General features: G+C 41.9%; 1 protein-coding gene across 5 annotated transcripts in view; it reads left to right on the top strand.

Annotated features, from left to right (window-relative positions):
* pphln1 (periphilin 1) overlaps positions 1 to 23263 on the top strand; it is a 207829-nt gene that overhangs the window by 12678 nt on the left and 171888 nt on the right. For all 5 annotated transcript variants that reach the window (XM_078568452.1, XM_078568455.1, XM_078568456.1 and 2 more), the window contains exon 4: positions 7904 to 7965. In XM_078568452.1, the coding sequence (XP_078424578.1) occupies positions 7904 to 7965 (62 nt within the window). The remainder of the gene's footprint in view (positions 1 to 7903; positions 7966 to 23263) is intronic.

The following is a 23263-nucleotide window of genomic DNA, read 5'->3' as shown; positions in this document are numbered from 1 at the left end:
CTGTCGGGTGACCCCTAATTTGAAAACAGTGTCCCCTAGCTCTGGACTCACCCACAAGAGAAAACATCTTTTCCATGCCCACCTTGTCAAGACCATTCAGGATCTTATATATTTCAATCAAGTCACCCCTCACTCTTCTAAACTCCGGTGGAAACAAACCCAATCTGTCTAACTTTTCCTCATGAGATAACCTGCTCATTCCAGGTATCAATCTAGTAAACCTCCTCTGAACCGCCTCCGACACATTTACAGCCTTCCTTAAATAAGGAGACCAAAACTGCACACAGTAGTCGAGATGTGGCCTCATTAATGCCCTGTATAACTGCAGCATAACATCCTTATTTTTCACATAAAAACATAAAATGCTGGAAAAACTCAGCAGGTCTGGCAGCACCTGTGGAGAGAGAAACAGAGTTAATGTTTCGAGTCCGTATGGCCATTTTTCAGAGTCATACGGACTCGAAACGTTAACTCTGTTTCTCTATCCACAGATGCTGCTAGACCTGAGCTTTTCCAGCATTTTCTGTTTTTGTTTCAGATTTCCAGCATCCACCGTATTTTGCTTTTATCCTTACTTTTCAATTCAATTCTTCTCGTAAAAAAGGCTGGCATTCCATTTGCTTTCTTAATTACTTGCTGTATCTGCAAACTACTTTTTGTGATTCATGCACTGGAACTCCTAAGATCCTTCTGCACCTCAGAATTTTGGAGTAGTTCTGGTTTTTTGTTTTTCCTGCCAAAGTGAACAACTTCACATTCTCCCACATTATACTCCATCTGCCAGATCCTTGCCCCTCACTGAACCTATCTATATTGTTTGCAACTTCCTTATGTTCTCTTCACAACATACTTTCCTACCTATCTTTGTGTCATTGCAAATTTAGCTACCACGCCTTCGCTCCCCTTATCTAAGTCATTGATGTAAATTGTAAAAATTTGTGGCCCCAGCACAGACTCCTGCGGGTCTCCACTTGTCACATCCTGCTGATCAGAAAAAGACCCATTTATGCATACTCTGTTTTCTGCAAGCCAACCAATCTTCTACGTTACCCACTACAACACGAGCTTTTATTTTCTGCAATAACCTTTGATGTGGCATCTTATTAAATGCCTTTTGGAAATCCAAGCACAGTACATCTACAGGCTCCCTTTAACCACAGCGCATGTTACTTCTTCAAAGAACTCCAATAAATTGGTTAAACATGATTTCCCTTTCAAAAACCATGTTGACTCTTCCCGATTACCTTCAGTTTTTCTATGTGCCCAGATATAACCTCCTTAATGATCAATTCTAACACCTTCCCCATGACAGACATCAAGCTAACTGGCCTATAGTTTTCTGTTTTTTTGCTCCGGTCCCTTCTTGAATTGAGGGGTTATATTCGCTACTTTTCAGTCTGACAGAACCTTTCCAGAATCTAGCGAATTTTGGAAAATCAACATCAACGCAACTACTACCTCATTGAGACCCTAGGATAAAGTCCACCGGGATCCGGAGGCTTGTCAGCCTGCAGCTGCATCAGTTTGCACAGTATCGCTTTCCTGGTGATTGCAATTTCACTGTTCCCCTCTCCCTTCCACCTCTTGATTTACAGCTATTACAGGATGTTTTTTGTATCTTCTACAATGAAGACAGAAGCAAAATATTTGTTCATTTCATCAGCCATTTCTTTATTATCTACTATTAACTCCCCATTGTCACTCTCTAAAGGACTAGAACTCACTTTACCTACTCTTTTCCTTTTTAAATACCTGTAGGAACTCTTACTATCATTTTTACACATCTAGCTAGCTTCTTCTTATACTCTTTCCTTGTCCTAATTAACCTTTTAGTCATATCTGCTGTTCTTTTTATTCTGACCAATTATCCGACCTACACCTTTGTGTAGTTCTATGCTTTTTCCTTAAGTTTGATGTTTTCCTTAACTTCTTGCAGCTCTGAAGAAGAGTCATACAGACTCAAAACGTTAACTCTGTCTTTCTCTCCACAGATGCTGTTAGACCTGCTGAGTTTTTCCAGCATTTTCTGTTTTTTTATTAATGTGTCTGATCTGCTTCTCTGTAACTGGGTACTTACAAGACACTAGCAGTAATTCTAAAATCACTACCCGAAAAGTTTTGCTTTTTACTGTGTAACACAAACTTTTTGCAAGATTCTCATTCGATTCTTCCTGATGTAATTGGTTCCACATAAACTACGACTTTAGGCAGTTAACCCTTCCTTTCAAGATTGTCTCCATGAGCTCCATTATGTTCCTTGCCCTGGCGCCTGGGAGGCAATAGTTCATCTTGGACTCATCCCACCTGTAAAAATGGCACACCGTTCCTCTAACGATAGAATCTACTTTAACCACTCCCACTAGTGACTTTCTTCCCCTACTATTTCTCATCCCTGTCTGTAGCAACTGGTTCTAGAGTGTCATAATTTTGTTTGTGACTTCCTGAGTCTCTTGGTCTTCACCTGCATCATAGGTATCCTTCACTGCACACCCACCAAACAATTCAGAACCCTAGGAATTTCCTGCATTGCCTCTATCCTAATCCCCCTCACCCCTCTGAACAACCATCCAGTTCCTTTCTTTTGCCTCAGTATTGCTGTCTAGCTGAAGCAATGTTTGTTCTATCAACTCTTTCTCCTATATAGTATAGAATGTCTGAACTGTTTCTCAAAGTCAGGTGAGCTTGTCTGCATACAATCCTTATTCCTGTGGTTAACCTGGACACTACACTTTGAAAAACAGTTAGCAAAGCTTATGGAAACCCTGGGTTTTAAAAGAGCCATAGAGTGCAAAAGCCAGTAAGTTATGCTAAGTCTAAGTAAAATATTAGTTCAGCCCCAGCTGATATTAGTGTATTCAATTCAGGGCATCATACTTTACGAAGGAAGTGAATGCCTTGAAGTTATGCATAAGGCTGCTTTCACTGTTAAGTAGACTCCAAGAGTTTGGAAATGCCAAATAACTGAAAATAATTTCAAATCGGCAGCACTTTGGTTTGAACTGCAGCCCAATTGCTAAACTCTTTTAGCTGTTTCGTTGACTCAGCTGGCCTCAACTTCATTTGCCTCTTGTTTCTATAATCTACTCAAACAGCACTGTCAGCACAAACGTTATTTTAAACACCAGTCAAATAGCTAATAAATTAAAAATCACACCTGATCATTACTGGTTTCAAAGCTAACTAGTACCTTATCAATCAAACTAGCCCAGTCCATACTTGAAGAAACTATTCCCTAAGCAGATAATCATAGAATAGCACAACACATAAGGAGGCCTTTTTTTCTGTCAAAAAGCTCTTTCAAAAAGCAATCTGGTTTGTCCCAGTCCGTCACTCTACCCCCATATCCAGTAATTTTTCCTCCCAAATATTTATCCAGTTCCTTTTTGAAGGCTGCTATTGAATTTGTATTCATTACTTTATCAGGAAGTGCATTCCCAATCCAAACCACTTGTTGGGTTAAAAAGATTTTCCTGGTTCATTTGCCAGTCTCCCAAAATCTGTTTCTTCTGGCTTTTGATCCTTCAGCTGTTGGAAGCAATTTCTCTTGATTTAATTTATCTAAACATCCTGATCAGATCTCCTCAGTCTTCTCTGCTGCAAGCAGATCAATTACAGCTTCTCCAGCCTATCCATGTAATTGTAATCCTTAATCCCTCAAATCATTCTAGTAAATCTCCAGTACCCTCTCCAAAGCATTCACTTCATTTCTAAAGTATGATGCCCAGAATTGAACACACTAATTTCAGCTGGCACCGAACTAATATTTTACATAGGCTTAGCAACTTACTAGCTTTTGTACTGTATGGCTCTTTTTGAAACCCAGGGTTCCCATGTGCTTTATTAACTGTTTTGTTAATCTGTCCTACCATGTTCAAAGATTTGTTGGGCCCCCAGGCATCTCTGTTCAGTACCCACTTAAAATTGTACCATTTAGCATGTAATGTTTCCTCATTGCTCCAACCAGTATGCATCACCTTACACTTTTCTGTATTAAATTTAATCTGCCATGTGCACCCATTCCACCACAGTGTCCTCTTGAAGTCCATTATTAAATTTCTCACTTTGCTACACTCCCAAGTTTCGTGTCTTTTATGAATTTTGAAATTATGCCCTGTAGAGGCATGTCCAGATCATTTTTGTGTATCAAAAACACAAAGTTCAGGTCCCACTCCTGAACTTGAGGAACTCTACTGTATGTCTCCCTCCAGTCTGAAAACAGCCTCTGTTTTCTGTCCCTTAAGCAATTTTAGAATCGTTGAATAGTTACAGCACAGAAGGAGGTCATTCGCCCTTTGTGTGCGTGCTGGCTCTCTGTAAGAGCAACTCAGCTGTTCTCATTCCCATGTCTTTTCCCTGTAGCCCTGAAATTTCTCATCAAAATACTCAAAGCTAATTAATTAAACACAATTTGTCCTTCTTTAATTCATGTTTGTCCAAGTGACAGTTAATTTTGTCTTGGATCATCATTTCTAAAAACTTTCCAAACGTTGAGTTTAAACTGACTGGCCAGCAGTTGCTGGGCTTGTTCTTGAACAAGGGTGTAAACTTTGCAATTCTCCAATCCTCTGGTGTCACCCCTGTATCTAAGGAAGACTGTAAGAATTTGGCCAGTGCCTCCGCAATTTCCATCCTTTCCCTCAGCATCCTCAGGTGCTTCCCATCTGGTCTTGGTGACTTATCAACTTTAACTACAGGCAGTCTTTTTAGTAACTCCTCTATCAATTTTTAGCCCATTCAGCTACCTCCTCTTTCACTATAACTTTGGTAGCACATTCTTCCTTGCTGAAGATGAATACAAAATTTAGTTTGTGTTTTTTTTAAAAAACTTGCTGTAACTAAGAGCATTATTGAATGAGAGTTGAAAACTTGGCACAGCTCTGTGCTTAAATGCTTAAAGAAAATAACGTCTGACACTGACATTTTAAACCAGAAAACACAATGTTTTCTGCAGTATGTTAATGCAAAAGACCTTTATGAACATTTATTATGACCTTGGTCCAAATAAGGCCAAAAGAACTGAATGTCGGAGGTGAGGTGAGAGTGACTGCCCTTGACGTCAAGGCAGCATTTGACCAAGTGTGGCATTAATGAGCTCTGGCAAAATGGAAGTCAACCAAAATCAGGGGGAAGGCTTCCCACTGGCTGGAGCAATACTTAGCACAAAGGAAGACAAATGTGGTTGTTGGAGGTCCATCATCTCAGACAAAGGACATGTGTGCAGGTGTTCCTCAGTAACCAAAGACCAACTATCTTCAGCTGCTTCAGCAATGATCTTCTCTACCTCCATGTGTAAATATGCTTTTTGGTCCCTAATTTACCCTCCTCCTTTTACCACCTTATTATTTATATATCTATAGAAGAGTTTTGGATTCTCTTTCAAGTTGGCTGCCAGTCTCTTCACATATTCTTTCTGGTTTTCTTATTTCTTTTTAACTTCCACTCTGAACTTTCTTTATTCAAGCTTGTCCTGGATAATGTTGAGCTTCTTGAGTGTTGTTGGAGCTGCATTTATAAAGCATATGGGGAGTATTCCATTACTCTCCTGATTTGTGCCTTATAACTGATGGAAAGGCTTTGGGGAGGCAGGAGATGAGTCACTTGACGCAGAATTCCCAGCCTCTAACCTGTTCTTGTAGCTGCAGTATTTATATAGCTGATCCAGTTGCGTTTCTGGTCAATGGTGATCCCCAGGCTATTGATCGTCTGGAATTAGTGATGGTAGTGCCAGTGAATGTCAAGGAGAAGTAGTTAGACACACACTTTTTGGAGATGGTCATTGCCTGACACTTGTGTAGCATGAATGTTCCTTTGTCTCTTCTCAGTCCAAGCCAAAGTGCTATCCAAATCTTACGGCATGTGGGAACAGGCTGTTTTGTTATCTGGAGAATTGTGAATCAAACTGAGCACACTGTTAATTATCAGTGAATTTCCCATCTTCTGACCTTATGATGGAGGGGAGGCCATTGATGAAGCAGCTGAAGATAGTTGCTCTTCGGTTACTGAGGAACTCCTGCAGCTGTGTCCTGGGTCTGAGATGATTGGTCTCCAACAACCACATTTGCCTTCCTTGTGCTAGGTATTGCTCTAGCTGTGGAAAGCCTTACCCCATGATTTCTGTTGACTTACATTTTGCCAGGGGCTCACTGATGCCAAACTTGGTCAAATACTGCCTTGATGTTGAGGGCAGTCACTCTCACCTCACCTCTGATATTCAGTTCTTTTGGCCTTGTTTGGACCAAGGCTGTAATAAATGTTCGTAAAAGTCCTTTGTTTTCTGCAGTTTTTTAATGCATTGTGTTTTCTTGTTTGAAATGTCATAGTGTCAGACACATTATCTTTATCCATTTGAGCACAGAGCTGTGTCAAGTCTCTCATTCAATAATGCTCTTAGTTACAGCAAGTTTTAAAAGAATAATCATAAACTGAACTTCTAAGGAAAGGAGTAGGCAAAAGAAATCACTTGTTTACTTGCAACTATTGCTCTAAAATGAATATGCAAACATACTTCAGACCTTTTTCTCAATGTGGCATTGGTGCCAATTACAGTACCTTTAACTCCTTTAAAGCCTAAAATGTGCATTGATTTTATAATTTCTTCTCTGTTTGTACTCTGAATTTTCTTGACTTTTGTCAGCTTCTAACTTTTTCCACCTTTCAAGGGCTAAAACCTGTGCTCATTGTCAAAAGATCAACTGGTGAAAAATCCTCATGTAGGCAGGTTTGGGTGTAAAGGAAGTCTATTTGGTATCAAGTTGGCTTCAGGATAGAATTTAGGAAGCCTAGAATTTAGATATTAAGTTAGGTAGCTCTCTGTAGCACTTTAAGACATTGCAAATCATTAACTGACCAGGCTGACTCTTTGAAGGGACAGGCATGTAACTGATGATGAGACGACTTCTCACTTGGTTCAAAATATCCCTGCTGTCCAGGCCTAAGTAAAAGTGCCTTTTGCTGGGGTATTGGGGAAATTTGCTAGTTCTCAGTGTTGAGTTTTAACATAACTCAGATTTTGTTGAACATGAAGAAAAGGTGTATAATTTCTCTGGATTTTCTCATTAATAAATCTTGTTTATGTTTTATTATCATTTTATCCTGGGCATTGTAATTGATTAGAATAAAATCTAAATAATGGCCTCCAAACCAATAAGTTAATAGCTCTGATAAGAAAATGGTGGGTGTGAGGTTAGGGTGCAGCCAACCAGATTGAGAGGCTGACAGGTTGTCAGGCAGGTAGGCACCAGGCCACAGAGGGAGAGTGTAGAAGGGAGGTACTTGGTGGGAGGTGCCCGGAGTGATTGCAGGTTGGGGAGAAGTTTGGGGATGAGATGCTGAGGAGTACGCAGGAAATGCAAATAGCAATGCTGAGGTATTAAGCATAAGCTAATTGTGCTGTGATAATATGCAGATAATTGTTTTTATAGTTGTAGAGAAGTTTGTAGAGGGTGGCTGTGGAGATGATTGTAGCCCGGAGATAACATAGGAAAGTCTCTGTTCCTCCACACCCACGAGAAAAGCAGTTAGTCTGCTTCATCCAGCAGTTGTCGTCTTCCTTTTCATGCAAGCTTCTTGAGGCCTAGGAAAGCCAGCCAGCCTGTGTAAATGATAGAAAAAAGATGAAAATCTTAGGCATATAGCTTCATTAAAACATTTAAGTCAGGGACCCGCCTTTCTGATTAAAAGATGTCTTGCCTGCCCCCGCCCCACCTCTGTTAAAGGCTGAAGTGGGAGGGTTCAAGATGGGTTTGAAATTTTTATATTTTAACATGCCATTCAACCCAACCCTACCCATTCTTTGAGTTAAAAGTATTCCGAATGTGTATCATGCTATGACATTTATATCAAGTTGTGGCCGTGATGTTCTAGATTTTTTCAATCTTTATTTCTTTTCATAAAATTCATCCAGGATGATGAAAATTCCAGATGGCCTAGAGAGGAGCATTCAGGAAATAGACCATCCGATTACAGGTAGGTGAAGAAAGTGGTATTTTCACGGCATTTTTGTCTTTGGCAACAACAGTAGAAGAACATTAAACAGATTTGCCCAGCTATAAATACAAACAATTAGCTATCTGAGACATAATGAGACATTGTTTTGAACTTTCACAAAGCTTGTCTTCAACTTGCCTTCCTGATTAGATCGTAGTGGGTTTTATTTCTTCACAAAATTTGCAAACGGTTGAAAAATTTGTTTCAACCAGAGGGAGATGCAAATTAAGAGCTGCCTTCTTTAGACAATAAGAATGTAATTGGGACGTTTATAATTTGTTTCTTAGTCTAAATATTTGTTACAGTAGGATCCCAGAAGACCAAAATCCTGAATTTCTCAAAAGCACACTGTTACGATCCCCACAGAGATCAACAACTTTTAAAAAGAGAGATGAATTTTCCAGCTACTGACAGCATTGCATGACAATATTTCATGTTTTATGACTTTTACTGCCACAAACTTAAATCAACATCGACTCAGCATTACTTAGTAGGCAACTAGTACGCTAAAGTGTAAAAATGACAATTTCCCCACTAACCAATTAACATAACCAAAAACCCCATGCCATGTTTCTACATTATGCCACAACCTGAGCAAATATGTAGCATTGTAGATAAAGTCCAAATCCCTCTTGGCGTTTCAGCAGGCTCCCTTCTCCCTGCCACATCAGGGTGAGTCTTCCTTTCTGGAAGTCCCTTCTAAGTTTCATCAAATTGACTTCGAGAGGCAAGGGACCCTCTGGCAACTCTTTTTGATTCTTAAATGTCCACAGGTTCCATCTCTTCGAACAGAAGACCAGTATTCTGCTCCTTCCTCCCACTGCAGATCTCTGAGACTGTGATTCTGTGTCTAGAGAGACCAGCTGCACCTCTCCTGTATCAGGGTGTGAAAAATGACACTCTAATTTCTATGGGTTCCAACCTGGGCCTCTGGCCCAATGGCTACTGAATCACATGGGGCTTGCCCCCCAGGCAGAGTTCAGGATGATCACCATCCCTCTCTTCAGGATATCCTTTTTTAGTTTGAAACATGACCTTTTAATAAAATCTCTTATTTGTAACAAAGCATTGTTGCCAGATGTCTCATACCCGAGTGTTATTCTTTTATCACTGGAAAAAGTTTTGAAAAATCACCAAATTATTGAAATTTTTGGCTGCTGAATGGCTTGGGGTTTTTTTTGATAGGCTAGTTATTGTGAAAGATTTTAAATTGTTGAATATGTGCTTCCTGTTGTAAACCTGAGCCTTGCAATCCAAAATGTTCTCAGGTTTTAACTGTGATTTGTACTGAGTTAATTGCTCTAAACATTATGAAATAGATTTACTGTGCATTTTGAGTCATGTGAATAGCTTTAGGTTCATAACAATGTAAGCATTTTAATATAATTTGGTTGTGAGATTTCCAACCAGTGCTTAATCTGTTTACGCCTCCAGCTTTTCACTGACTAGTGTAACTGGAATTGTGCATAATTAAACTTAAAAGCTACTACGTAGTTCCAGTATTCTACTTGGGAGCATTTAAAATTAACTCCTTATTGTTAACTGTCAGTTCTTTGATAACATGATACTTGAACTGACATTTGGATGCTAGTATTGGGCATCTGTGGATAGTTTCTTGCCTACATGCCAGAAACCCATTATTCCTAATGAGTGATGTGAAATTGACATAATAATTTGAACCTATTGGTTTTGCATCACTTTAAATGAATATTATCTCAACCCAATGTCAGCAGAACTTTTATGTTTTTATCATCTCGAGGCTTCATCTTGTCAATAAGGTCATTACTGCAGTAAATTCAACTTCTTAATCAGCACACTATAAACTTTCTGTCCTGAGCAGAATTACAGAAGTTTGCAGCACAGAGCAAGGCCTGAGCTGGTTATTTGAATGAGCTAGTCAATTCATCCCATTCCCCTGCTCTTTTCCAGTAGCCTTGCAGTGCTTTCCTTTCGAGTATATCCAATTACCTTTTGAAAGTTAAACTTAAATCTGCTTCCACTACCCTTTCAAGCAGTGTATTCCAGATCACCACAATTTACTGTGTAAAATTTTTTCTCCTCATCTTCTACCACCCAATCCTTTGCCAATTACTTCAAATCCTCTGGTTGCAGACCACCTCCCAGTAGTAATCAAAGCACTTTATAATTTTGAAAATCTTAATTAAATATCCCTTTACCCTCTCTGCTGTGAGGATAATAATCCTGGCTTCTCTCGTCTCCCTACATGACTGAAGTCTGTCATCACTGATACCACTTCAATAAATCTTTCTGCACCCTCTCTTGAGGTAATTTGATACATCTGTCATAAAATTTACTTCATAGTTCCTCATTTGTTTAGCAGTTAATATTTAATATTTGCATGTGCCATTTTTTTCACAACTTCTCTTTGATGTCCAATTTTCGATATTTCTCCTTCACTTCTAGAGGAGAACAGTTCATGTGTATTTGAGGTGTGATGACAGAACTAAATGAAAGATCATTATTTTTCCCATTCTTTCTTATCATGGTCTGTGCTTTCAGCTATCTCCATGACCACCAGTTCAAATTACAAATAGGGATTTTGCTTAACTGCAAATATTATTTCAATCACAGCTGTTGTTACTGTTCTCCTGTTGGTGATCAATGCTTTCCTGGTCAGAAAGATGGGGAGAAGTGGGTACTTGCAGGATAACTCTTTTGGGCTGGGAGTATTAACGACATGTTAAACACACTGGAATAGAAGACTGTTTATCCAGCTGTTCTTACTTTAATTGCCTCTTCTGCTGACAATCGGCATCTCATAAATGGTTAGTGCGACAAGGGGCTATTTTATTAATGAGCAGTCAGGAGCTTTATAACATACATTCCATAGAATTTAAAAACTGGTGTTCAATACAAATAATTTATATAGTGCAATGGGAACCAAAGTTATAAAGAAGGGATAGATGCTTTGGCAGACTGAACTGTTCTTCCAGTACATTGTCGTAGATCAAATCTTAGTGTTTTAATAAGACTATTTGAAACAGCAATCATAAAGAGCATTTCTTTAGAGCACCTTATGATATGTGTTTCTCATTTTCAATTTTGACATTCTGGAAACAAAGACTTACTTCAAAAATGAACGCTGTCCCCATTGCTTGTAGCAGGCATATTTGTGCTAATGTGATTTGCTTGCTAAATGCAGTGAATGGTAAATAAAGCAGATTATGAACTAACACAGAAGGCTGATGAAAGGAAAGCAATGTATGTAACCTATATGAATTTTAAAAAAGCATTCGACAAAGCACCCACATAAAAGGATGGTGAACAAAATGGCCTCATGGAATAGAAGGGTAAGTGTTAGCTTGAATAAAAAATTGGCTTAAGGACGGAAAACAGCAAGCCATGGTAAACAGTTATTTTTCAGCCTGGAGGATGGTAGACAGTGGTGTTTCCCAAGGGTCAGTACTAGGACCACTGCTTTTTTGACATATGACTTGGATACAGGAATACAGATTAAAATTTCAAAATTTACAGATGGAACCAAACTTGAAGGTGTGGCAAAAAGTGAGGATGATAACAGTTGACTGCAACAGAACATAGATAGGATAGCAGAATGGGCAGCCAAGTGGCAGAAGAAATTTAATATAGAGAAGTGTGAGGTGATGCATTTTGGCAGAAGGGATAAGGAGAGGCAATATAGACTAAATGGCACTGTTCTAAAGAGTGTGCAGGAACAGAGGAACCTGAGGGTTCATGTGGATATATCTTTGAAGGTGGCAGGACATTGAGAAAGTAGTTAGTAAAGCATATGGGGTCTTGGGTCCCATAAATATATTTAGCACAAAAGCAGGGAAGTTATGCTGAACCTGTATAAAGCTCTGGTTAGGTCACAACTAAGTACCTCCAGTTCTGGTCACCTCACTTTACCCTTGAGAGGGTGCAGAGGAGATTTTAAAGGATAAGGAATTTTAGTTACAAGGTTAGATTGGTGAAGCTGAGGTTGTTCTCCATGAAGCAAACAAGATTCTTGGAAGATTGGCTATAGAGTTGTACAAGATTGTGATCATTTTAGGTGAGGTGGACAATGGGGAGGCAATGGCATAGTGGTATTGTTGCTGGACTAGTAACCCAGAGACCCAGGATAATGATCTGGGGGATCCGCCACAGCAGATGGTGGAATTTGAATTCAATAAAAACCTGGAATTAAAAATCTAATGATGACCATGAAACCATTGTCAATTGTTGTTCGCTAATGTCCTTTAGGGAAGGAAATCTGTCATCCTTACCTGGTCTGGCCAACATGTGACTCCAGATCCACAGCAATGTGGTTGACTCTTAATTGCCCTCTGAAATGGCTTAGCAAGCCACTCAGTTGTATCAAATCACTACAAAGTCACAAAAAAAGGAATGAAAGTTGCCGAACCACCCAGCATCGACCTAGGCACCGGAAACAGCAACGGCAGTTTCAGCTCTGTTGACCCTAAATGGTCCTCCTGACCAACTTCTGGGGGCTAGTGCCAAAATTGGGAGAGCTGTCTCACAGACTTGTCAAGCAACAGCCTGACATAGGCATCCTCATGGAATCATATCTTACAGATCATGCCCCAGACACCACCATCGCCATCCCTGGGTATGCCCTGTCCCACCGGGTGGCAGCACAGTGAGATACAGTCAGGAGAGAGTTAGCTTGGGAGTCCTCAACATCGACCCCAGACCACATGAAGTCTCATGGCATCAAGTCAAACATGGGCAAGGAAACCTCCTGCCGATTACCACGTGCTACCCTCCTTCAGCTGAGGAAGTAGTGCTCCTCAATGTTGAGCACTACTTGGAGGAAGCACTGAGTGTGGCAAGAGCGCGGAATGTACTCTGGGTGGGGGACTTCAATGACCATTACCAAGAGTGGCTCGGTAGCACCATTACTGACCGAGCTGGCCAAATCCTAAATGACATAGCTGCTAGACTGGGTCTGTGGCAGGTGGTGAGGGAACCAAAAAGAGGGAAAAAACATACTTCACCTCATCCTCACCAACCTGCCTGCCACGGATACATCTGTCCATGACAGTATCAATAGGAGTGACCACCGCACAGTCATTGTGGAGACAAAGTCCCGCCTTCACATTGAGGATACCCTCTATAGTGTTATGTGGCACAACCGCCACACTAAATGGGATAGATTTCGAACAGATCTAGCAACTCAAGGCATCCATGAGGCGCTGTGGGCCATCAGTAGCAGCAGAATTGTACTCGAATACTATCTGTAACGTCATGGCCCGACATATCCCCCACTCTACCATTACCATCAAGCCAGTGGATCAACCTTGGTTCAATGAAGAGTGCGGGAGGCATGCCAGGAGCAGCACCAGGCATACCTTAAAAAAAAGAGGTATCAACCTGGTAAAGCAAAAACACAGGACTACTTGCATGCTAAACAGCATAAGCAGCAAGTGATAGACAGAGCTAAGCGATCCCACAACCAATGGTTCAGATCTAAGCTCTGCAGTCCTGCCACATACAGTCATGAATGGTGGTGGACAATTAAACAACTCACTGGCGGAGGAGGCTCCACAAGTATCCCCATCCTCAATGATGGAGGAGCCCAGCACAGCAGTGCAAAAGATAAGGCTGAAGCATTCGCAACAATCTTCGGCCAGAAGTGCTAAGCAGATGATCCATTTCGGCCTCCTCTGGAGGTCCCCAGCATCACAGGTGCCAGTCTTCAGCCAATTCGATTCACTCCACGTGATATCAAGAGACGGCTGAAGGCACTGGATACTTCAAAGGCTATGGGCCCCACAACATTCCAGCAATAGTACTGAAGAATTGTACTCCAGAACTTGTAACGCCCCTAGCCAAGCTGTTTCAGTACAGCTATAACACTGCCATCTGCCCGGCTATGTGGAAAATTGCCCAGGTGTGCCTTGTAAGACATACAAAAAATAGGACACAAAAAGTAGGACAAATTGAACCGGGCCAATTACCGCCCCATCAATCTACTCTCGATCATCAATAATGGAGCGGGTCATCAACAGTTCTATCAAGCGGCACTTGTTTAGCAATAACATGATCACTGATGCCTAGTTTGGGTTCTGCCGGGACAACTCAGCTCCTGACCTCATTACAGCCTTGGTTCAAACATGGGCAAAAGAGCTGAACTCCACAGGTGAGGTGAGAGTGACTGCCCTTGACATCAAGGCAGCATTTGATCGAGTGTGGCATCAAGGATCCCAAGCAAAACTGGAGTCAATGCGAATCAGGAGGAAAACTCTCCGCTGGTTGGAGTCATACCTAGCACAAAGGAAGATGTTTGTGGCAGTTGGAGGTCAGTCATCTCAGTTCCAGGACATCATTGCAGGAGTTCCTCAGGGTAGTGTCCTAGGTCCAACCTTCTTCAGCTGCTTCATCAATGACCTTCCTTCCATCATAAAGTTAGAAGTGGGGATGTTCGCTGATGATTGCACAATGTTCATCACCATTCGTGACTCCTCAGATACTGAAGTAGGTCATGTCCAAATGCAGCAAGGCCAGGACAATATCCAGGCTTGGGCTGACAAGTGGCAAGTAACATTCGCGCCGCACAAGTGTCAGACAATGACCATTTCCAACAAGAGAGAATCTCACCATCGCCCCTTGATGTTCAATGGCATTACCATCACTGAATCCCCCACTATCAATATCCTGGGGTTATCATTAACCAGAAACTGAAGTGGACTAGCCATATAAATACTGTGGCTACAAAAGCAGGTCAGAGGCTAGGAATCGTGCGATGAGTAACTCTCCACCTGACCCCCTGCCCCCCAAAGCCTGTCCAGCATCTGCAAGGTACAAGTCAGGAGTGTGATGGACTACTCTCCACTTGCCTGGATGAGTGCAGCTCCCAAAGCACTCAAGAAGCTTGACCATCATCCAGGACAAAGCAACCCATTTGATTGGCACCATATCCACAAATATTCAATCCCTCCACCACCGACACACAGTAGCGGCAGTGTGTAGCATCTACAAGATGCACTGCAGGAATTCACCAAGGCTCCTTCGACAGCACCTTCCACCCCACGACCACTACCATCTGGAAAGACAAGAGCAGCAGATAGATGGGAACACCACCACCTGGAAGTTCCCCTCCAAGTCACTCACCATCCTGATTTGGAAATATGATGCCATTCCTTCATTGTTGCTGGGTCAAAATCCTGGAACTCCTCCCTTCCTAACAGCACTGTGGGTGTACTTACACCGCAGGAGCTGCAGCAGTTAAAGAAGACAGCCCTCACCACCTTCTCAAGGGCAACTAGAGATGGCAATAAATGCTGGCCCAACCAGCGAAGCCCACATCCTGTGAATGAATAGTAGAATAAAAGCTGTTCCCATTAACTGATGGTACAAGGGAGATTTTGGGCAAGAGATGCCAGCGGGGTGATGTGAAGAAGAACCTTTTTACTCATGTGATACTAATGACCTGGAACTAGCTGCCTATGAGGGTAGTGGAAGTAGAGAGGATCAATGATTTTTAAAAGGAAATTGGGTGGACACTTTCATGAAATAAACTTGCAGGCCCACGGGGATAGAGTGGAGGAATGGGATTTTCAGGTTTCCTGTATGGAGAACAGCATGAACTTGATGGGCCGAATGGCTGCCTCCTGTGCCATTATGACTCTAAGCTTTTAAGTGTGCTTTTTTTTTTATCTCCAGCTAGTTTACACTCACATCCCGTTTTCTCTAGCTTCATCACTTTCTTAATCATCCTTTGCCTAATAAAATTCTCTGAATCCTTAGACTTACTACTACTTTTTGGCAATGTTAGAAACTTCCTCACTTTAATCTAATACTATCCTCTGTTTAGCCACAGTTGGGCCACTTTTCTAATGTGATTTTTATTTCTTGAATTGAATGTATTATCGTTGCTAATTATGAATTTGATCTTTTAGTGTTAGCCATCTCCACATTTCAATCTAGCTACCCCGTCTATCTTAGCCGACTTTTCCTTGATATTCATTTTGTTTGTTTTGTTCCGATTTAAAGCCTTAGTTTCATACTTTACAGTATTGCATTTTCATTCGTAGAAGCAGATGGCTATTGCCATCAGGAATTGGGAACCTCCTTGGCACAAAGTGGCCAGGTTATTTGTGCAGAATATGTGGTAGAACTATCAGTAGCTTGCAAGGGATGTGAATTTAAGTGTCTTCGAGTTTATCTACTCACTATTTGAGTAGTAAAATTAATTTGGCTAACATTGTTAAACGTGGGCAGAATCTTGTGGAGACGAAGGGTGTCCCAGCTGCAGGCTGGAGAACCAGTGAGAGGCCCGCGTCACCTCTTTGGGAAGGCCTGCTGCAGCCTATTCCACTCACGTGGGGGAGGACTTTAGGTGGATCGGCAGCAAGGGCAGGGGGGTGGCTCTTGGTGGCCCCCACCATCCGCACCCCCCCCTCCTCCTTCCTGGTGCCGGGTCCCTCAATCCGTGTCTTGAGTGCCTTTGAACGGGACACCACACTTTTCCTCCCACCCACAGGAGCCCGCAAGCAACCCCGCACGGGTGTGCTTGTCGTGCTCATTGCATGGCGAGCTATTCGTCCGCCACTGAATTAATACCTCTGCCTACTTAAGGGCCTAAATTGCCAGGGCTGGAATATCATCCACAAACCTTTCCACCAAGGATTTCATTGGGGTGGATGTGGGGGAAGGTGACAGATCCCCACCCATCACCATCCTGTCTGATTAAATGCTCCTGCCGCCACCAACCCCCCACCACTACCACCACCAAACACGCTATGGGGGATGGCACAAGATTCTACCTCATATTGCTGACCTGTCAAATGAAGTGGTGAAGTAAAGGATCTGACTTTATCTCTCTGAAACCTGATGGTAGAACTATCAGTAGCTTGCAAGGGATGTGAAATTAAGTGTCTTCAAGTTTATCTACTCACTATTTGAGTAGTAAAATTAATTTGGCTAACATTATTAAACGTGGGCAGAATCTTGTGGAGACGAAGGGTGTCCCAGCTGCAGGCTGGAGAACCAGTGAGAGGCCCGCGTCACCTCTTTGGGAAGGCCTGCTGCAGCTTATTCCACTCACGTTGAGGAGGACTTTAGGTGGATCGGCAGCAAGGGCAGGGGGGTGGCTCTTGGTGGCCCCCACCATCCGCACCGTCAGGTTCAGGGGTGTAGGGAGCAAGTCTAAAATTGTCCACACTCCTCCTGGCTGTTGCTGCCACCCCACTCCCACATGCGGTGTTCCTAGAAAGGACCTGTGAACATTAAGCCTTACCTCTGAAGCATTTAAAGTATTTGTATTGGAAAAGTGTACACTATTTTCATTTAAAATATTCAAGCTGTGATTTTTTTTTTAATTTCATAAAAAGGAGCCATTTTATTTGAAGGTTACTACAGTATGTTGAATTATACATTCAGGTTTTTCAGCATGAAAGGGCAATTCTGTCTCTTGGCTGAAAGTGAGCTGGGATAAATTACACTGGTGACAATATGAAATTTAAGATTGATGATGTGGTAAATATGTTTGAAGAATAAATTTACAGAATCACAGTGCAGAAGAGGCCCTTCGGTCCATCGAGTCTGCACCGACATGTGAGAAACACCTGACCTAACTACCTAATCCCATTTACCTGCACTTGGCCCATAGCCTTGAATGTTATGACATGCCAAGTGCTCATCCAGGTACTTTTTAAAGGATGTGAGGCAATCCGCTTCCACCACCCTCCTAGGCAGTGCATTTCGGACTGTCACCACCATCTGGGTAAAGAAGTTTTTCCTCACGTCCTCTCTAAACCTCCTGCCCCTCACCTTGAACTTATGTCCTCTTGTGACTGACCCTTCAACTAAGGGGAACAGCTGCTCTCTATCCACCCTGTCCATGCCCCTCATAATCTTGTACACCTGGATCAGGTCGCCTCTCAGTCTTCTCTGCTCCAACGAAAACAACCCAAGTCTATCCAACCTCTCTTCATAACTTAAATGTTTCATCCCAGGCAACGTCCTGGTGAATCTCCTCTGCACCCGCTCCAGTGCAATCACTTCCTTCCAATAATGTGGCAACCAGAACTGCACACAGTACTCCAGCTGTGGCCTCACCAAGGTTCTATACAACTCCAACATGACCTCCCTACTTTTGTAATCTATGCCTCGATTGATAAAGGCTAGTATCCCATATGCCTTTTTCACCACCCCGCTAACATGTCCCTCTGCCTTCAGAGATCTATGGACACACATGTCAAGGTCCCTTTTTTCCTCAGAACTTCTTAGTGCCATGCCGTTCATTGAATACTTTCTTGTCAAATTACTCCTTCCAAAATGTATCACCTCACAGTTTTCAGGGTTAAATTCCATCTTCCACTTATCTGCCCATTTGACCATCCGTCTATATCTTCCTGTAGCCCAAGACACTAAACCTCACTGTTAACCACCCAGCCAATCTTTGTGTCATCCGCAAACTTACTAATCCTACCCCCCCACATAGTCATCTATGTCGTTTATATAAATAACAAATAATAGGGGACCCAGCACAGATCCCTGTGGTATGCCATTGGACACTGGCTTCCAGTCACTAAAGCATCCTTCTGTCATCACCCTCTGCCTCCTACAATTAAGCCAAATTAGTACAATAATATTAGTATATTTACTTGAAATTACAGGGGCAACTTAATTGATAAAATTTTTTTCTACTTTATGTAGACTATAATATTTGAAATAAGTTTATTTCACAATTAGCCCCTCAGGTTTGTTCAGCAGAAGAATCAGTTTAATATCTCTGTTGTGAAATCTTTCACTCATCGTATGAATGTTTAAAAAAAGCTGTTAATCTCAACAAGAATCAACTTAATTTAGCAAACCAACCAGCATCAATCAATGTCTACCCAACCTTCAGGCTAATGGACTTGTATTTTGAGTTATTTTCACAATGGGAAATTAAGTTTCTCTTAGTTTAACATTTCAGTCTTTTAGACTTTGAGGAAGATATCGGATCCTCTGAAATTGCTGTTTATTGAGGAACCAAACCATTGCAGAGTCAAAGTATTTTCTTTGTGTTTTTAATGATGTGACATTGGCTGAAGACATTGTGTCAGTTATATTAATAACCTACTTTTCCAATATTATCATCTACAGTAACCATTTTAGTTGGTTTGGAAGTACAAAATGTCAACATATGAACAATGTCATAAAGAACTTTACACTTTAAGGTCATTCTTTAGCTGTTATCATTTGTGTAGACAATCATGGCAGCCAGCTTGTTTGTGCTGAGGTCCTATAGACAACAATGAGATGAATAACCAGTTAATCTGCTTTTAATTGTTTTGTTTAAGGATTAGATCAATGGCAGAGATCCTGTGAGAACGTCCCTGCCCCTCTTTTTAGTGAGTGCCATGGGATATTGTATGGTCACCTGAGTCTTCGCACTAAGGGGTTATAAAAGGAGTGCATCGTAAATAGAGTGTAAAAGTTAGGAATTTGGTGAGAGTGGGAATTCTCTGGTGAATATTGGTAAGTATAACTCAAACTGAAATTTAGTTTAACATTTTGAAGTTAACATAATCTTTTAAAAACTGTAAAAGAAACTGGAAGCTAATTAACTGGCACTGACAGGCAGTTTTTAAGTTGGGGTGACCAGATTTTCATAAGTCAAAACCGTTGAAAAGCCTTGGGAAGGTGGAGTTCCATGATGATTAACATGTTGGGCGACCAATGGCAGGAGTCTGGGGAAGGGACAGTTGAAGGTAGGTGGTCATGTGATGACCCTTGTGCCCAGCAAGAGTTGGCAACCCTATTAAGACGCCCGATTATTGAAAGACAGTAGTTACGAACCATAGACTTTTGTTTCGTTGACAATTCTGCCTCATTTTCTTATTATAAAAGCTGAATTGAAGCTTCGTTTGTCACAAGACCCTAGCCAAAATCCTCCATTCCACTCTTTGGTTTTACTGTGGTGCATTGGACAGTGAAGCTATCTCCATTTAAAAGCCTCATTTATTTTCATTTGCGCACTGTGTTCTAACAGTAAATGTTCTCAGCTAGAAGCTGGATTTTAAACTAGTGAATGTAACTGAAGTGTGGCAGATTTGTTTGAACCCAGAGCTGCAAGCAGGAAAGCACACAATCTTTCAATGAAAAGTTTGGTTGAATGTGCCATGGCTCAATCGACTTTCCTGGCACCTTCCTCAGTGCTGGTTGGTGGTTTACCAATGGATGCCATCCAATTACCAGTTGGTGGACACTGCTGTCAGTCTTCTGTTGTCATACAAAGGCTGATTCCTTCCTAGCTCCCAGGTGGTTATGGGATTAATTTACAGCCCTCCGCAGAGCTGAAAACCAGGACATTTGAGCAATTTGGAGAAAACTGTCAGGACACCGGGATGCTTAGTAAAAAGAACCCAAACTGGATGTCTGTTCACCCTAAGTTATATACCAAACAGCTGTAATTAATTGCCTGAATAGGTGTTAATTATTGAGAGCAGATAGCTGAGTAAACATTTGTAACTTGGGTGTGACTCAGGTACATAAAAGGAAATAGTACCTGATGATGCACAGAGTGGTTCAAAAAGGAATGCATGGCAAATAGAATGCAAATGTAGGAATTTGGTGAGGTTGGGAATTTGGTGCAGAGGGCAAAGGTAGGTTGAATGTGCCACAGTTGGAACTACTTGTAGTGGTTCATGAAAGCTTGAGGCAGCAAGTATTTAAAATTTTTGCCCAACATTTTAGTGCTTAGTGTAAATTAGTGTATACAAAAAGAAAAGTTTAAAAACAAATTTAAAGGTAGGTAGTCCAGATTATTTATAACATTTCTAAGATGTGGTGGTCAGATTGTGTGCCTGCAGTCTGTGGGAGTTTGCCCTGAGTGAATGCATTTACAATAGATGTCTTTGTCTTGAATCGTTCCAGCTCAGTCATGTTGCTGGAGTGCAAGTTGGAGGCACTCTGACATTTAGGGGACAGGGAGCAGTATCTGGACAGTTTGCTCCATACTTCAGTCACTCAACTTGGAGTGGTGCACGTTCAGAATGGAGTGACTCAGTGTGCTGAGTAAGGAGACCAAAGGTGAGATAGAGAACAAGGATCTGTAGAAATTATCCTTTTGTGGGTACAATGTACTTGCTACCTGTGGTGATAAGGTTGGAAGGACAGTTAGAATGTGGATCATGGCACCTTGGAGCAGGTGGCTGTCCAAAGAGGGGAGGAGGAGGGAAATTATAAGTGTGGTATTTGTAGGGGATTCAGTAAGTGGGAGAGTAAAGCTTATACTTAGTAAGCAGGATTATGAATCCCACGTCGCCTGTTGCCTGTTTCATGCCAGGGCAAAGGCAATCTTGAACTGGCTTGAAAGGATATGGGAGACGGGGAGGAAGGATTCAGTCATTGTGACCCATGTTGGGAGCAACAATACGGTAAGCACTCAGTTAAAGTTGTGGTTGTGTCCCTGAAAATCATGACTCAAAGTGAAGTGGCTTTAAACAAATCACATTTTCCCATTAAAACCAATGGAGAAGTTGGGTCCTGTAGGGCCTTCCTCACCTGAAGAAAACATCATACCTTTTACATTGAAATACTTTAAATTGCTAAAATTCTATATTGGTAAATGAACTAGCTTTCAAAATAAAATAAGCTTCAAAATATAAAAGAAATATGGTGACTTTCCACCTAGAGTACTTTCCACTTGTTGACAATCCTACTCGCCATATATCCTCCTATCTACCCTCCTGGTCGCTGCAGACCCTTCCTCTTGTCAGCTTCTGCCACTCCCTGACTCGCCCTCTCGCTGATCCTCAGACTTGCGGCCTCTCCCACTCCCTAACCCACCCTTGCACTGTTGACCATCTGGGCTTGCAACCTCTTCCGTACCCTGATCCACCCTCTCACTGCCGACCCTCCGGGCTAGCGGTCTCTCCTACTCCCTAACCCACCCTCTCTCTGATCCTTCCACTTGCCGAACCTCCCATTCCCCGACTCCCTTTCCAGTCCTGCCTGAGTTTTAATGCGACAGGGAGCAGCTCACATGCCCATAGCACGGGTGGAGGCGGAGTAAGCGAGGCCACTGCTCTGCTGGTTTTGCTGTGTCAGAGAGGAGTTGTGTCCCAAACAAATTCAATCCATTGGTGAGTAAATTGTCTCATTGTCGGGATCAGCAATCTGTTACCAGGTGCATCCCAATGTTGTCACCACTGAAATTCTAAAATACAGGGTTGGCATTGATAGCTGTACACTTGATGCTATCTCCTCAAGCAGACAAACTACGTCATCTGGAATGGGTATAACCACTCTGGTGCTTGTAACCCTTTGTAAGAGATAAGCAGGGTCCTGTGTGAGGTGGTTTCTTCATGTGGACCACTGTAAATGTTAACTCTTCTTGGCTCACAACAACTGAAATGGAACACATCTTCAAGCAGGCTGCATTACAAGATGCTATCTCTGAGACGTTTGTATGGCGGAAAGAAGTAGGGGTGATGAAGAGCAGATTGATGTGAGATTGAAGGAACAGCTTCATCTTCTGCTTCTCCCTCCATGCTCTTAAATACAGTGATGTCTCGGGAACCTTCTCCAAGAGAGTCGAGGCCTTGAAATTTGAGTTTTGATTCAATTCAGGTTTGTTTTCTTGTGCAGAGTGTCCTTTCTGTTGTGGTGATAGATAAGTGACCTGTTGAAGGAACACCGTAATGGGCAATTTGCAATCCATATGGAGTATCAGTAAGTAAGCATGTTGTCACGCCCCGGGTCCTCAAGGGTTCCACAGAAGTAACAATCTGCACTACTACTCAGTCCCATTCACTTCTATCACATTCTGATACAATCCTCTCACTGCTGTTGTACTCTCCAAACTTCCTTCCATCACCACCACATCCTTCACTACTGCCAGGTCTATGATGCACTTCCCTTTATTTGTGTATCAGAACTGCTGCACTATTGTTCAACTTTTTCTCAATTCCCCTCACAAATTCTCATGCGATATCCCTGAATCTGGAGAATCCCATTCCAACTGTGCATGCTTATTACCATCCTAACCCCTTCCAACATTGGTCTGCACTTGAAAAAGCAACTTGTAAAATCCCTGCTAATAAAACCCTGATCAAGGCTGATGAGAAGAGGATTACAGCTTTTGAGGTGCAGCTCTGGTGAAGGTTCCTTAGAATCAGTTGGACAGAGTGAAAAATCAATGAATTTACCTTCAGGAGAATCCAAGTCCAAGCATTTCATGGGCTTTTAGTTGAAATGAAGAAGTGTAAATTGAGAAAGTATGGCCAGTGGAAAAGACAAGGTGTGTGTCTGGCATTAGTGACAATAGAAGATGAAACATCAGGAAAGAATGCCCGGTCGT

This window comes from Cetorhinus maximus, chromosome 22 (assembly GCF_964194155.1).
Source record: "Cetorhinus maximus chromosome 22, sCetMax3.hap1.1, whole genome shotgun sequence".
Classification (NCBI taxonomy): domain Eukaryota; kingdom Metazoa; phylum Chordata; class Chondrichthyes; order Lamniformes; family Cetorhinidae; genus Cetorhinus; species Cetorhinus maximus.
This window is presented reverse-complemented; position numbering and strand designations above follow the sequence as displayed.